The sequence below is a fragment of the Zosterops lateralis genome (genome assembly GCF_965231275.1).
Source record: "Zosterops lateralis genome assembly, chromosome: Z".
Classification (NCBI taxonomy): Eukaryota; Metazoa; Chordata; class Aves; order Passeriformes; family Zosteropidae; genus Zosterops; species Zosterops lateralis.
In genome coordinates this window covers 59,732,540-59,747,196 of record NC_139800.1, presented here as the reverse complement: position 1 = coordinate 59,747,196, position 14,657 = coordinate 59,732,540, and the positions used below count along the sequence as shown (strand labels likewise).

General features: G+C 38.0%; 1 protein-coding gene across 15 annotated transcripts in view; it reads left to right on the top strand.

The window, feature by feature from the left end:
* Positions 1-6,999, top strand: part of MEF2C (myocyte enhancer factor 2C) — a 135,027-nt gene extending 128,028 nt beyond the window's left edge. For 11 of the 15 annotated variants that reach the window (XM_083883246.1, XM_083883245.1, XM_083883247.1 and 8 more), the window contains one exon: positions 1,555-6,999. In XM_083883246.1, the coding sequence (XP_083739372.1) occupies positions 1,555-1,876 (322 nt within the window). In that variant the 3' untranslated portion in view covers positions 1,877-6,999. The remainder of the gene's footprint in view (positions 1-1,554) is intronic. The other 4 variants (XM_083883244.1, XM_083883242.1, XM_083883241.1 and 1 more) reach the window with 1 other exon arrangement.
* The last annotated feature ends 7,658 nt before the right edge of the window (positions 7,000-14,657 follow it).

Genomic DNA, 14,657 nt, shown 5'->3' with positions numbered 1-14,657 from the left:
TTAGGAAAGGGCTCATTGCAGGTTTGACAGATTCGTTTGTGTAGGAATAAAGGGTTGATGAAAAAAATGGAGGTAGAACATCCTGTTTTCTTCGTTTTCTAACAAGATCCATTCATTATTAAACAGTGCAGCAATTCCTGATAAAAGCAGATGATATCATTCAATATTGAAGTCATATAGGTTTTTTTAAATCTGTCAGAAGAGAAAAAAATCATCGAAGTAGTAGTAAATGTTGTTTAATTAATACTTAACTCTCAGTTGATGAGACACTATGGTATTTCAGAGAGTAGGGTATTTCAGTAAATTAAAAGTCTATGCCCAAACTTACCTATGTCTTCTACATTCTTAGAAATATCTTCCAAATCCCAATATTACAACTTCTTGCATTAAAAATGCCTGCATATCCCTCTAGGTTTAAAATCTTGTGAAGTCAAGTGGTCTGTTGCCACTACTGCCTTCCTACCCCTGCATAAATAAATACTCATGAATAGAAACCTTGAAATTCTGTTTCTAGGGTAAGACACTAACTTCAGCTTAGCAAATGGTCCCTGAAATGCAACATAATGGGAACTGTGTGTTGAGAATTCTATTTTAATTACAAAAAGTCAGGTTTTGCCAGGAGGTGGTGCTTTTGTACAAAATGTTGTGCAGATGAAAATGATCTCATTTCTCCCATAGTGTTCTCAGTATTCACTGTCCTCCCTGCCTGTTTCATTTTTCCTCCTTCTACCTACCCAAAAAATGCACAGAAAAGGAGGAAAAAAAAAAAAAAAAAAAGCATAGAATACTTATATAGCTTACCTTCGAATATGTTTCAGCATAGCAGTCTGTCTGATAGTATCATTCTTTGAGCTTGGCTTTCCTACGGGCAAACAGTGTAGTCCTCTCTCATCCTCTATTATTCCTCAGGTTGCCTTTTGTAGTTTATCCAAATGCATTCTGGATTATTTATGGATTCACAGATTTAAACCCTAAAATCATATCTAAGTCCTTTCCTGCCTGTACTATTTTGTTGATGTCAATATTACAACCAATAATTTCAACTCCATTCTGAAAAGTATAAAAATTGCCAGACCAGATATTTTTGTTTCTGTTTTGCATCTGAAGTAATTTGACAAAACAAACCACAATAAAAATAGTTGGGTGCATTCAAATTAATTGGATTAAACCCAGCAGAAAGTCCATGCTTCCCCTACCAGCCCATGCATACACACACAAGTGTTAGTTATACAGAAACCTGCAGGTGGTTCCAACAAAGCAAAGGCTTACCTTCCTGAATTTGTGATGACACTTGATTTTAAGAAAAGGAGAGAGAGAGACTGAAAGCGAAATTGAACTGAAAACTGAGGGCTTGTCCCACTAAAGCTGACCACATCTGTTGTGGTGCTGGCATCTCCTGGAATCCATGAATTCTGCTCAGGCACCAGTCCCCATGATCTCTGCGTGAGCTGGTCCTGTGCGAGCCTTTACACTGGTGTTTTGTGTGAGTGTTTGTGCATATCTGGGGGCTCCATGCCTCCTCAGTCTGTAACTGGGTTTCCTTTCCTCCTACAGAGCTTGCACTAGCACTCATTTATCTCAGAGTACAAATCTCTCCCTGCCTTCTACTCAAAGCCTCAACATCAAGTCAGAACCTGTTTCTCCTCCTAGAGACCGTACCACCACACCATCGAGATACCAACAGCACACGCGCCATGAGGCGGGGAGATCTCCAGTTGACAGTCTGAGCAGCTGTAGCAGTTCCTACGATGGAAGTGACCGGGAGGATCACCGGAACGAATTCCACTCCCCCATTGGACTCACCAGACCTTCGCCGGACGAAAGGGAAAGCCCCTCTGTCAAGCGCATGCGGCTCTCTGAAGGATGGGCGACATGATAGCATTATTACTTATTAGTTGGGATTTTTTTTTCTTGCAGTGTGTGTGTGCTATACCTTAATGGGATGGGGAGGGGGGAAGGGTCGATATGCATTATATGTGCCGTGTGTGAAAAAAAAGTCAGGTACTCTGTTTTGTAAAAGTACTTTTAACTTGCCTCAGTGATGCAGTATAAGGATAAACAGAAATGCTGAGATAAGCTTAGCACTTGAGTTGTACAACAGAACACTTGTACAAAATAGATTTTAAGGCTAACTTCTTTTCACTGTTGTGCTCCCTTGCAAAATGTATGTTACAATAGATAGTGTCATGTTGCAGGTTCAACGTTATTTACATGTAAATAGACAAAATGAAAACATTTGCCAGAAATGGCAGATCTTTACTGAGAGAGAAAGCAGCTGTTATGCAACATATAGAAACTGTACAGATGTTTTGACAGACCCAGCAGTTGGGTGGCCATGAATTGATGCTAGAAAGAGACTGAGTCACCTAATATACTGAAAATGCTCACAAACATGCAGGCATTTTGTTAGAGTATGGCACTCAGTTAAAAAGGATCAAAACATTTCAAGAGGACCATACTTATAGAAATGTTGAGTTCGAGGGCTGACACATTTTAGAAATTCTGGGTCTGGATCACTTATTAAATAAAAAAAAAAAAGTATAAAAATATGTACATTACATTTTGCTTATTTTCATATTAAAAAGTAAGACAGAGTTTGCAAAGCATTTGTGGCTTTTGTAGTTTCCTTAAGCCAAAATGTGTTCTTTTTTCCTTGATAGCTTTGCTAATCTTTTAAGCAGTCCTGAAGAAACAAACAAAAAGGACTTTTTGTATAGAAAGCACTACCCTAAGCCTTGAGGAACTCCATGCTTTGCTAACCAAGATAACTGTTTTCTCTTTGCAGAAGTTTTGTTTTTGAAATGTGTATTTCTAATTATATAAAATATTAAGAATCTTTAAAAAAAAATCTGTGAAATTAACATGCTTGTGTATAGCTTTCTAATATATATAATAATTATGGTAATAGCAGAAGTTTTTTTGTTCTCTTGATAGTGGGGAATTATATTTGTGCAGTTGCACATTTAACTATTTTCTTTTGGTTTTCTTTTACTGGGTATACATTTTACAGATCAAAGTCAGCTGTTGAAAGACTGATCTGTAAACAATTAGACTTTACCCATGGTGTAACAGCTTAAATCATTTTAATACAGCATTTTACAATCAGTTGGGTGAACTGCCATCCATTGTATATACTGATTAGTTCTTTCATGCTGTTTTGTGCATTGTAACAAGTTAAGGGCCCTTCTATTTCTTAATGTCCTGCGTATCTTGTAGTTTTCCATGGGTTAAATGACAAAGTGGCATAACTTGGCCCTTTCTCATTAATGAAGCTGGTATTCTGCCTGTCAGAATTTTATGTGCAGCTCTAACAGCTGTCAGCTATGTGAGTGCAGGTAAACATGTGCCGAAGCAGCAGGGGGAGGCAAAGGGAGGGATTGGCACAAAAGTGCCTGTTGTATAGATTCCTCCCCTCTCTCACAGACATAAAACTCTTAAAGAGATCATCAGTTAAAAAGTGGCTCAAAATCAGTTGGTTTTACACAGCCAATATTGGCCACCTGGTCCTTGGTTCTCATGGACCTCTGCAGTCACATCATCTCACAGTGGGCATGTTGTTGGGCAACGCTCCCTCTGTGTTTGCACCAGAGCGGGACTTGCCTCAGGACACGGCATCCACATTTTCTCCAGCCTCATATTGTTCCTTTGACTAAGATAGCTTGACCAGAGGGCACGTGTCATTTTCTTCAAGTCCCTCTTTGTCCCTCTTGTATGTTAGAAAAAAAATGGTATATTCAAGTATTTCAGTTTAATCTTTCTGTTGGAGGGAAAAAGTGTTTAAGCAAAATGTTAGTGCCATAGTAAAAGTGTAATATTTCTCCTTTTTTCAAGAGTCCTTCTAGGTCTCAACTACATGCATTGACATTACGATGAAGGATATAGCTGCAACAGCAAAATGTCAACACAAAGTACTTTCAAGTGAAATCCACACTCTTTTTCCACCTGTACATGCAGTTGCTGCGTGCTGCTCAGTGATAGAGCATACCTCTCTGTAGTAGAGAATGATGATCAGACTACAGTGTGCATTAGGACACAGGCTCTTCACTTACCATGACTTTACAGAAGCCTGCCTTACAGGCACTTTCAGCTGTGCAGGGTCTAGTACATAATCTAGGAACTCTTCAAGCAGAATATTGTGCTACTAATGCATCCATCTCATCTCGTGTAGCAAACTGCAGGGTAAACAAAGATACGCATGTTAAAAAAAATAAAAATAAATTTAAAAACTCAAAACAAAGCAAAACAAACAAACAAAAAAAGGTGAAACGGAGCCCATAATTAATTTTAAAACACAAAAAACCTTGTGTTTTAAACCACTTTCTTCACCCTCAGATTAACCTGTACTCATATTCTCTTCTGAGAATTTCGAACTTAATGTGTCAAAAATATGCAAATGTATCACAAATATACCTTGTCATTTCAAGAAAAAATACAATTTTATTGGTATCGTAGTAGAAACTTCTCAGTGGGGAAGGGGATTTGGTCTATTGATATATTAAGAATAGCCATATTAATAGTTTACCTTGCGATTTGCCTCAGCAACACATGAAAAAATTAAATATATGATTTAATGAAGATGCAGTGTAATATATTACTGCAAGTAACTAAGCAGAAAGTAGCGTGAAAAGTATTGCCTGGGCAATTTATATTAACTCTGACAGTGATTTTTTGTATAAACACAAGTAGAACAGAATCACATGAAAATAAATGCCAGTCAGCTCTCTTGTTCCTGCTGCAGAGGGCAACTAACTTATACTGGCAAAATTGTGGGGGATAATGCATATTTGCAAACTGATCTAATGATAAGAAGCACAACTTTGATTGTGAAGTCACTTTCTGTAAACTATAACTGTCTACCTTTCTTGTTCCTTTATCTGTATCTTACCATTTATTGTATTTGCAAAAGCTAATTTGGGTTTATTGTGTGATTCCTTTGTATTTAAGGAGTTTGGGGCAGAGCCCTGAAAGAGTATTAACATTTACTTTACCTTAACCCATGCTATATGATGTTTTAGGCAACATTCTTAATTGTAAGTTCAAACACCTGAAGTGGCATTCTAGACACCTGCAAGTATTGCTATAGCTGAGCTAATCTCTATTAAAAGGTGTTGTCAGTTAGTGTTTAATTGCTGGTGACAATTATATGATATACCCTATCTGCACAATATATATATTGTATGCATTGAGCCATTCACAGTAAAGCTTTGGTCATTTCAGTGTCTCTCAAAATTGTGTTTTATAACAAAATGGCTTCTATTTTTCCCAGAAGAGGAATTTAGCAATTTTTAATGACTAATGTAAAAATTAGCTGTTGTCCTCAGATCTTTTTCAGGTAAAGCTAGCATAAGAATAGAACTCATAGGCTGTTTTCAAGGACGTCAACCCTTTTGTATTGTATCTGCAATCCTATATAACCACTTTTATCTGTAGTCTAACAGCTGTTTTGTTTTCCTTCTTCCTTCACCTTGAAGGTAAATGCTTTGTAATTTTTTAAAAGCCACTTGAAACCTCAATAAAGGCTGTTGCCTAAACATGTCATACTTCATCTGTTCCTGTTTGTGCCATCTGCTGTGATGTCGTCAGTTATATGGCATTAATTTCCTGCCACTACAGGTCTCTTGAAGGACTGATGGAACATTGGTGTCTGTTAGAATGCTTCAGACTGTAGATGTAATAAAAGGCTTTTGTTAATATATTTTAACCAAAGATGTGGAGCAATCCAAGCTTTGAGCCACAGACTTTCTGCATCAAAAGTACCCATTTGATTATTTTCATAATCATGTGTTGCATTTCTACCTTCCCTTCTCATACCTCAGACTGATCCATACCTCAGTTTGATTCAAAAAAAAGGTCAGTTAAGAAAGTCATTTTTAAAAAAAAGTAAAAAATTAAAAATGCAGTATTAAAGTCTTTTGTGTATTTAATATCAGAACTGGGTTACAGCAGGCATTACACTTGGATTGCTTCAGATGGTTTGTTGTATTCTTTTTTTCTTTTTTTCTTCTCTTTCATGGGGATTTGCTTCCATAAAACAATGGTGATAACAAAATAGCTTGTAAATGGGAGCATACAAGCATTTGCAACAAATATTAAAGTAGAGGCTCACAGCGGCATAAGCTGGACTTTGTCGCCACTAGATGACAAGATGTTATAACTAAGTTAAACCACATCTGTGTATCTCAAGGGACTTAATTCAGCTGTCTGTAGTGAACAAAAATGGGAAAATTTCAAAAGATTCTCCTGCTGGAAATAAGGTATAATTTGTATTTTGCAGACAAATCAGTAAAGTTACTGGCTTTCTTAGTGATATGGTGTCTGTTGTGCATTTTTTTATTAATTTAAATAGCTTTCAATTTTCACTGTTTCGCAATGTAACACGTGAAAGAATCAGTGCTTTAACTACCAGCAGCTGCCTCAAGGTCCCTTACCAATTATTTGTGTTTGCTTTGAAAGCTAAGCACACATCACCCCACCCAGTCAGGGAAACTCCATCACTGCTCTGGAGTCAGTGTCATTTGGAATGAGACCATCTGAATCTGTCCCTAGCAGAGGAGCTAGGTGAAATAATACCTGTCTTTCAGGTGCTTGGTTACTGACAAGGAATCTAAACTCCCATATATACACATCCTGAAAACTCTACCAAATACGCATGTTCTGTGCCAAATCATATATCATTGGATCTCTGCTGTCTATATTCTCTAACAAAACTGCATAAGTACTGTGTCAGAATGAATTTATTGATCTTTCCATACTTTTTTCTCAGAATGTTTTGTTGGTTGGTTTATTAGGAGTTACATTAGTTTCCAACTAATATTTATAGTTTCGGAGTTTGAGATTAAAAGAATCATTTTATTTCAAAAAGGTGTGTTTTACACCAGAAGCAGACAAGCTATGAAGAAGTGAAGGTTCTTTGTGATTGTGACAATTTCAAAAATAACTTTGCAAAGCTTGGTTTCTAAATAGGTTTATGAAAGAAAAGACCTATGCTGTGCTGTTCCTTTTCACAATTATTTCTTTTAAGAGAAATATTACTACTATTGTAGTGTTGGACACAGCCTAGCAATGAGATGCTAAAACTAAGATTAAATGTCATTAGTTTTACTACAGAATATATTTTGTACAAGCAAACAGCTTTTTTGTCATTATTGGCCAGGATGAACAAAATATTTCTGAAAATGCAGTTGTCTTAGAAGATTTATCTGGGAGTCCTCCATCTTGCACTTATCTATGTGATAAATACCAATAAATGCTATACCTGCATTGGAAAAGAAACTACTTAGAAAATAGACTCTGTTATACACTTTGTTCTGTTATTTGTTTCTCTTGGAAAAAAAAAAAAAGCATGAACATACTGATTACTTTGCTTTAAATTCTGTGAACTGTATTTATAAGCAATTTTAAAAATTATGTTGCAGTGGGAGTGGGGGGTTAGCAATTCTTTAAATAAGCTTTTTTACTTTAGGTTCACATATGTCATCCTGAAAAGCAATTGTGTAGTGTACAGTTTGAGATTTTAACTATGTCATGTACCTTTTCCATCCAGAGTGTTTGCTTTCCCTGAAAATTGCTTTCTTCTTTTCTTTAGCAAAAGTCAACACAGCATCTTTATAGAACTGGGAAACTCTGCTGAGACAGTTGATCCATTTGTCACATTAAGGAGAGCAAGCCAGCAATGTGGCTCATTCATACCTAACCCTTTCTCAAACACAATGCCTATGTATCCAGAGGTAAAATATTGAGAGTGAGAGAATCCAAGGAACAGCAAGCAGAATGATTTTGAAACTATCAGATCACTAAGTCTATAAGCAGCAAAAACATATTGTTAATCTCTGTTGACAGACGTAGCCTATTCCTCCTTAATCCAGTGGAAATTTACCAATGCAGCAAAGTTTTACCTGCTTCATCTAAACTGATACATGGAACTCCAGTTTTCTGGAGTCCCTGATTTTGGGACATTCAGATTGCTTAGTCATAGGGCTACATTTTTCATATTCATGTATTGTACTTAATGTTTTACACAAAGTGTTCAGAGCACCTGCAATAGGTAAATCTATACTGCATCCTCTGCAGTCTGTGTAGACGCATCCAAGATAACTCTGTTGTCAGCAGATATTTTGGTTAGCAATAGTCCTTCTACTGCTGGTATTTCTTCCTTCTCTTCCAGGAGATATTGTAGAATGCTTCAGTTCCAGTCTGCATCTCCTGATTACTAAACACACTTGAAGACTAACATGAGAATACCTGTGTGAATGCTGAATTCAAACTGAGTTCATTGCTTCTGAAAGATGCAAAGTGTGCTGTTGTCTAATTGTCCTTTCTGTTCTTTTCTTTGTGCTTCTATCTGTGGTTCTTTGCCCAAAGTTTTCAGCATCAAGTATCTGTCTGTATTTATCTGGACAATGATCAATAAGTTCTTTTAAGTTACAAAATGTTACCTCCTTCTGGGAGATGCGTTGATCACCGTTAGCTGTGCAGGTTTAACTTATCTGGCCAAAGACATAAAATAATGTAATAAAAGACTTAACTGTGCAGGAAAACTTAGAGGTGATAAAACTTAAAGGTAGTGTGTTTGCATGATAAACACAATTGATGTAAATCATTATTTTGTTTTTACAGCATATTGCATAGCTAATTATTTTCTGTAAAGTTGCTCAGGATCAAGTTTTCAGACTCACTGTGAAACTGCAGCATCCTGTGAGTCCCTTTTTTACAACCCTTTACAGTATGGTAGATTTTTTTTTAGGGAACTGAGAGCTAGAAAATAGCATTATGACATCCTTTACAGTTGTATTTTTACAGTGGGAAACCTTTATCTAATACATACTACTCTGCTTGTTCTGAATACAGAACGAGATGGGCAGGAGACAAATTTGTTTGAAAAAAATAAACTACATAAAATATGGGTTTTGAACTTCAAAAATACATGAATGAGAGAGTATATCCTTATGTGAATAATATGGAGACAGCAGATCTGCAGGAAAACACTATGTGCTCTGTGTCAAAAACATTGAAAGCAAAGGATATATACAAAGAAACCATCAGACAGCATGTTCACAAGAGCATATGATGAGCATGTTATGTGTAATTAAGTAGTGGGATTTTTGGCCATAAAGTACAGTGAAAGCAAACATCCTGGGTAAGTTCATAATGGTTTAGATAAGTTAAAAGGGCATAGTTGCATTTGTCTAGTTAAGCATGACAATACAGTATCCAGCTAGAGTAAAAGAAGATTTTCCCATGGTTTATTTAGAGAAAATGAGAAGCATTCTAGGGAACAATTCATTTGTTTTGGTATGGTATGCTTTTTGTTTTGGTATGCTCTTCCCGCTGAAAACCCCCTACAGACTACTGTCAGGGAGAAGATAATGAGCTAAGTGGACTTTTGTTCTGATCCCATATGGCAGTTCTTGTGTCTAGACATCACATAATCATCCTAATTTTCCTTGCAAATCCTTTTTTTTTTTTTTTTTTTTTTCAGATTCTGCATATTGATTTTACAGTGCTGGAAATTAAGTGAGTTCAAAGGAAGTATTCAGTATACATAATCAGCCAAGAGCTAAATCTGTCACTTAGCATGGCCTTGCTTTTGGAGGAACTCTGGGGAAAAAAAGAGAATTTTTGACCTTTGGAAGGAGAGGCAGACAACCCAAGAAGAATACAAGATGTTGTTAGGTCATGTAGAGAGAAAATTAGAAAGGAAAAGTTCAATTAGAATTCAATCTGGTCAATCACTGGTGTTAAGGATGTTTTTAAAATGCTTTTATAATACATCAGCAACAAAAGGAGAGACAAAGAAAATCTCCATGCTTTACTGAACACAGAGGGGGGCTGCGTTGGCTTAGATAAAAAGTGCAATTGGTAAATTTTTTTGAATTAACGACTAAAATAGCCAACTGCATGCAGGTATACACTTCTGGGAAACACACAGCTTTAAAAGTTAGAGAGAAGCTTAAGATGGCGCTTTCTTTTTGTTGTTTTTACAGGAGGTCAGGCAGTCTTGGCTCTCTCCTTTGGAGGGGCCCGGCCTGCCCGGTGACTCCCAGGCCGGGGGAGGGGATGCTGTGTCCCCGTCCCGGCCCAAAACGGGTTTTTAGCAGCTGGAAACACCTGCTGCTCCCCTGTGGGGGAACTGGCCCCAGGCCTGGCCGTGGGCCTGACCCTTTCCCCAGCAGGGGAGGGGACCCGCAGCCCGCGGCCGCTCCGGGCTGGGCCCGCCCTGGAGGAGACCGGGGGGTGGGACAGGGAGGGGTTTTCATCAGCCGGGCGGCCCCAAAATCTGCCTCCTTGAGTTTTCCCCCATTCCAGCGGCTTTTGAAAATCCTGGCTACTGCCCGGCAAAAATCACGTGGCCACCGCAAGCCTGGGCAAGATTTAACTCTTTTCTGCCAACATGAAGCTTCCAAAGCACTGGGCTCTTCCCAGAGGACAGACGAAGTAATTAAGCATAAAGAAGATTCAGCATAACAGTCAGATAGAAAAAGTGAAAAAAAAAAAATTAATTAAAGAAAAAATTAAAAAGTTGCCTGCTAGCTAAACTTTCTTGTTTGAACTATAAAAATAAATTCTGTTAATAAATTATTCTTTAAATTATTAAAAATATGCATTTGAAAAAAGTATTTATAAATTTTTGAGCAAAAGTGTTTATAATGAACTGTATAAGAAGCTCTTCCACCAGTAAAAAAAGTTAAAAGATATCTCTGTGACTTAAAATAAAAAATCCATTACTTTGAAATTGCTTATCTTTAAAAAAATGACACCCCAATGCCTGAATTCCACAACCCATAAGCAGCTTAGAAAACTGCTAATAAAAAAACCACATAGAAACAAGTTTTCCCCGAGCAACTGTGAAAGTTCCAACCCACAAGAAAACTTTTCTAAGATGTCAGTAAAAAAATTCCATAATAAACAAAAAACTCCTCTCTTAAAAAATTAATAAAAAACTATATTTAAATAGTAAAACGGACTAAATGTCACAAGTTTTGTCTCTATGTTATTTGTAAAAAAGTAAACACTTGTAAGAAAAAGAAAAAAGTTTTAAAGGTTTCATTTTTTTCTTTCTTTTTCTTACCATGTGTTAATATAACTCTCTACTTTTCTGTTTACTTTTAAGTTGAGCCTGTTTTACCTTTTTCTCCCAAAATCCTATCTCCCACGTAGCAGACAAAATTAAGCAAACGTAAAACCACCTCATTAAATAGTGCATTAACCAAAAAACACAAACCAAAAGTACAACAGAGGCCATGTCAGCAAGGACAAGGGGAAGGCTGAGGTGCTTAATGCCTTCTTTGCCTCCAACTTTAACAGTAAGACCAGTTATTTCTTAGGGAAACCAGACTCCTGACAGGAGGAGAATAGACAGGGAGCAGAACAGTCCTCCTGTAATCCAAGAGAAAATAATTACTGACTTACTGAGCAATTTAGACATTCATAAGCCTGTGGAACTGGGTAGGATTCATCCAAGGGTACAGAGGGAGCTGATAGAAAAGTCTTGCCAAGGCACCCTTTGTCATTTATCATCTGTCCTGGTTAACTGGCGAGGTCCCAGATGACTGCAGGTTGGCCAGTGTGATGTATATTTCCAAGAGGGGCTGGAAAGATCTGAGGAACTACCAGCCTGTCACCCTGACCTCTGTGTCCACCAGTGTTAGGAAGCAGATCACCTGAGTGTGATCACTCGGCCCCTGCAGGACAACCAGGGGATCAGCAGCAGGAGTTTAGGAAAGGCAGGTCCTGCCTGATCAACGTGATCACCTTTTATTACCAGGTCGCTTACCTGGGGAACAAAGGGAAAGCTATGGATATTGTCTATGTACAGATAGCAAAGTCTTTGAAATGTCTGTGATTGCATTCTCCTGGAAAAGCTGGCAGCCCAGGGCTTGGACAGGAGCACTCTCTGCTGGGTTAGGAACTGCCTGGGTGGCCGGGCCCAGAGAGTGGTGGTGAACTGTGCTGTGTCCAGCTGGGGCCAGTCACCAGTGGGGTTCCCCGGGTCTCTGCACTGGGACTAGTCCTGTTCAATATTATCAGGACAAGGGGACTGAGTCCACCCTCAGAAAGTACAACACTAAGTTGGGTGGGAGTGTTGATCTGCTGCAGGGTAGGAAAGCTCTGCAGATAGATCCAGACAGGCTGGACTGATGGACTGAGGCCAATGGCCAGTTCAACAAGGCCAAGTGACAAATCCTGCACTTTGGTTACAATAACCCCATGTAGTGCTGTACACTGGGGAAAGAGTGACTGGGAAGCTGCCTGATGGAAAAGGACCTGGGGGTGCTGGCCAACAGTGAGCAGGACAGAATGTGTTGTATCCAGGAGGCCAAGAATGCCAAAGGCATCCTGGCTTGTATCAGCAACAATGTGCAGCAAGACAGTGACTATCCCCCTGTACTCAGCATTGGTGAGGCCACATCTTGAGTGCCCTGTCCAGATCTGAACCCTTCACTTCAATAAAGTCATGAGGTGCTGGAGTGAATCCAGAGGAGGGTAATGAAGGTGGAGAAGATCTAAACTGAAAGTTTTATGTGGAGTAGCTGAGAGAGCTGAAGTTATTCAGCCTGGAGAAAAAGAGACTCAAGAGTGACTTATCACTTTCTACAACTTCCTGAAAGTAGCTAGGTAGGGTTTGGTCTCTTCTCCCAGGCAACCACCAACAGGACAAGAGGAAATAGCCTCAAGCTGTGCCAGGGGAGATTTGCGTTGGACATCAGGAAGAATTTCTTCAAGAAAAGAGTTATTAAACATTGGAACAGGCTGCCCAGAGAGGTGGTGGAGTCACCTAAAGGTATTCAAGAAATGACTGGACTTACTGCTATGGTTTATTTGACAAGGTGGTGATCAGACAAAGGTTGGATTCGCTGGTCTTGGAGGTCTTTTCAAACCTGAATGAACCTGTGATTCTGTGCTGTTCCAATATTGTTCATATACCCAGTTGACTTAGGTGTAAAGATGCAACTGTTTATTTATTCCACAACAGCCAGGGAAAAATTAATAACTGCATAAATTATAGACACAAGGATATACTTAAGGATGTGTGACTGATAGAATTAACATGCACATTCAGGAATGAGAAAATATCTGTGTGTAAGTATAGAGATGGGAAGTGAAAACAAAGTGATGACATGAATGCAAACATTGGTCTGTAATTTCACATACCTACTATTCAACCACATACCAGAACTTTGCTCAAAAGATGGATTTGTAGTTGTCTGCAAAGTGCCAGATAATGCAACAAGACTGCTTCCACCATGAAAAAAACTGCTTGCATGTGTAAATATGCCAATATTAGTCAGCAGACTTTAATTAATAAAACACATATATACAGTCAATAAATAATGAAATATTTGTTCACTGTAAGAGTACCCAGTTACACAGTATATATCACAAAACAACATTATCAGGAAATATTCTCTGTGTGCTCATGTCAGAGATTAAGATTGCTTTTGAAAGTAGCCCATCAGACCAACATGCAAATGAATATTCTAGATTAGCTGTTCTGTACTGACTTCATAGTATCTAGATTGGCCATCTTAATAAAGATATGCTGTAGTTTTTTCAGAATTAGAGTGCTAAGCAAAATTCTACAAATATCATGGATCAAAATCAAAGGCTGTTGGATGATGTTTTCTCCTGCCTCTAATATGCCTGCATGTAGACTGGCATATTTTCAGGGTTTCCTAAAATGTTTTTTGTATCTCTGAGACAGTGAACTAACCAAGCTTAGTAATAGTCTAACTATGAAATCATTTAGTGAGGACAATATAGCTACTCATGAGAAATGATCATGACAGATGCAGCATAAATATAACAATTATTTTTTAAAATCTCGCCCATATTACCTTAGCATGCAGAGGCAAAGGCTGAGCCAAACACAGCCTCCTGCAATGACTTCTTTGCTATTTATAACCCTTGAATCTTAATTGAACAATTCAGTGTATCAAATTCAGTTCTTGCAGAAAAACAGACTTTGTCCCAAGGTAGAAGACAGATAGGAGACAACTATACAAACAAAAAGCATACAAGAAAAGCAAATAGCTTGCAAGCATCATTGCAGTGCCCTCTTTCTGAAATCTCTTTGAAATTTCAGCTGTCCTAAATTTGAATAGTCAAAAAGAGAAGTTACATTCAGATAGTGGTAAAAATAATCCCAAGTGAATTTTTCATGTCTTTGTGGCTGTCCCTCACTGTGTAAATAGCATTTGGTTGGGAGTTTGCAGAACTGTAGATCAACCTGCAGATAAAGCAGTGAAAGTTACCAGAGCAATGACTTCTAATCCCTTTTTAAAGGTTAAAGAACCTTGAACAGTGGCTTAAGATTTTCAGGTTTTCAGAACAAAAATGACCAATCAGCAAACTTCTGAATGTAGCACAGGAATTATGCAACCTACCTCCTGAAAACACAGGTAATTTCTCCAATCAAATGTTCGGGGCTGATTCACTTTACATCTTAAGGAAAAAATGTGGATATACTTCAAGTGTAATAAGGTTTGGTACAATTTGAAAGTCTTTCTTCTTCCAACAGGCAACAGATACCTATCAATCACCTCCTGATATTTTCATAGAAATTTCTTTCTACCACTGGCCTTTCTGAGCCTCACATCTATTAAATACCAGATGCATATTGCAATTAAATTCCTGAGTCGATGTATTAAATGTCTCAT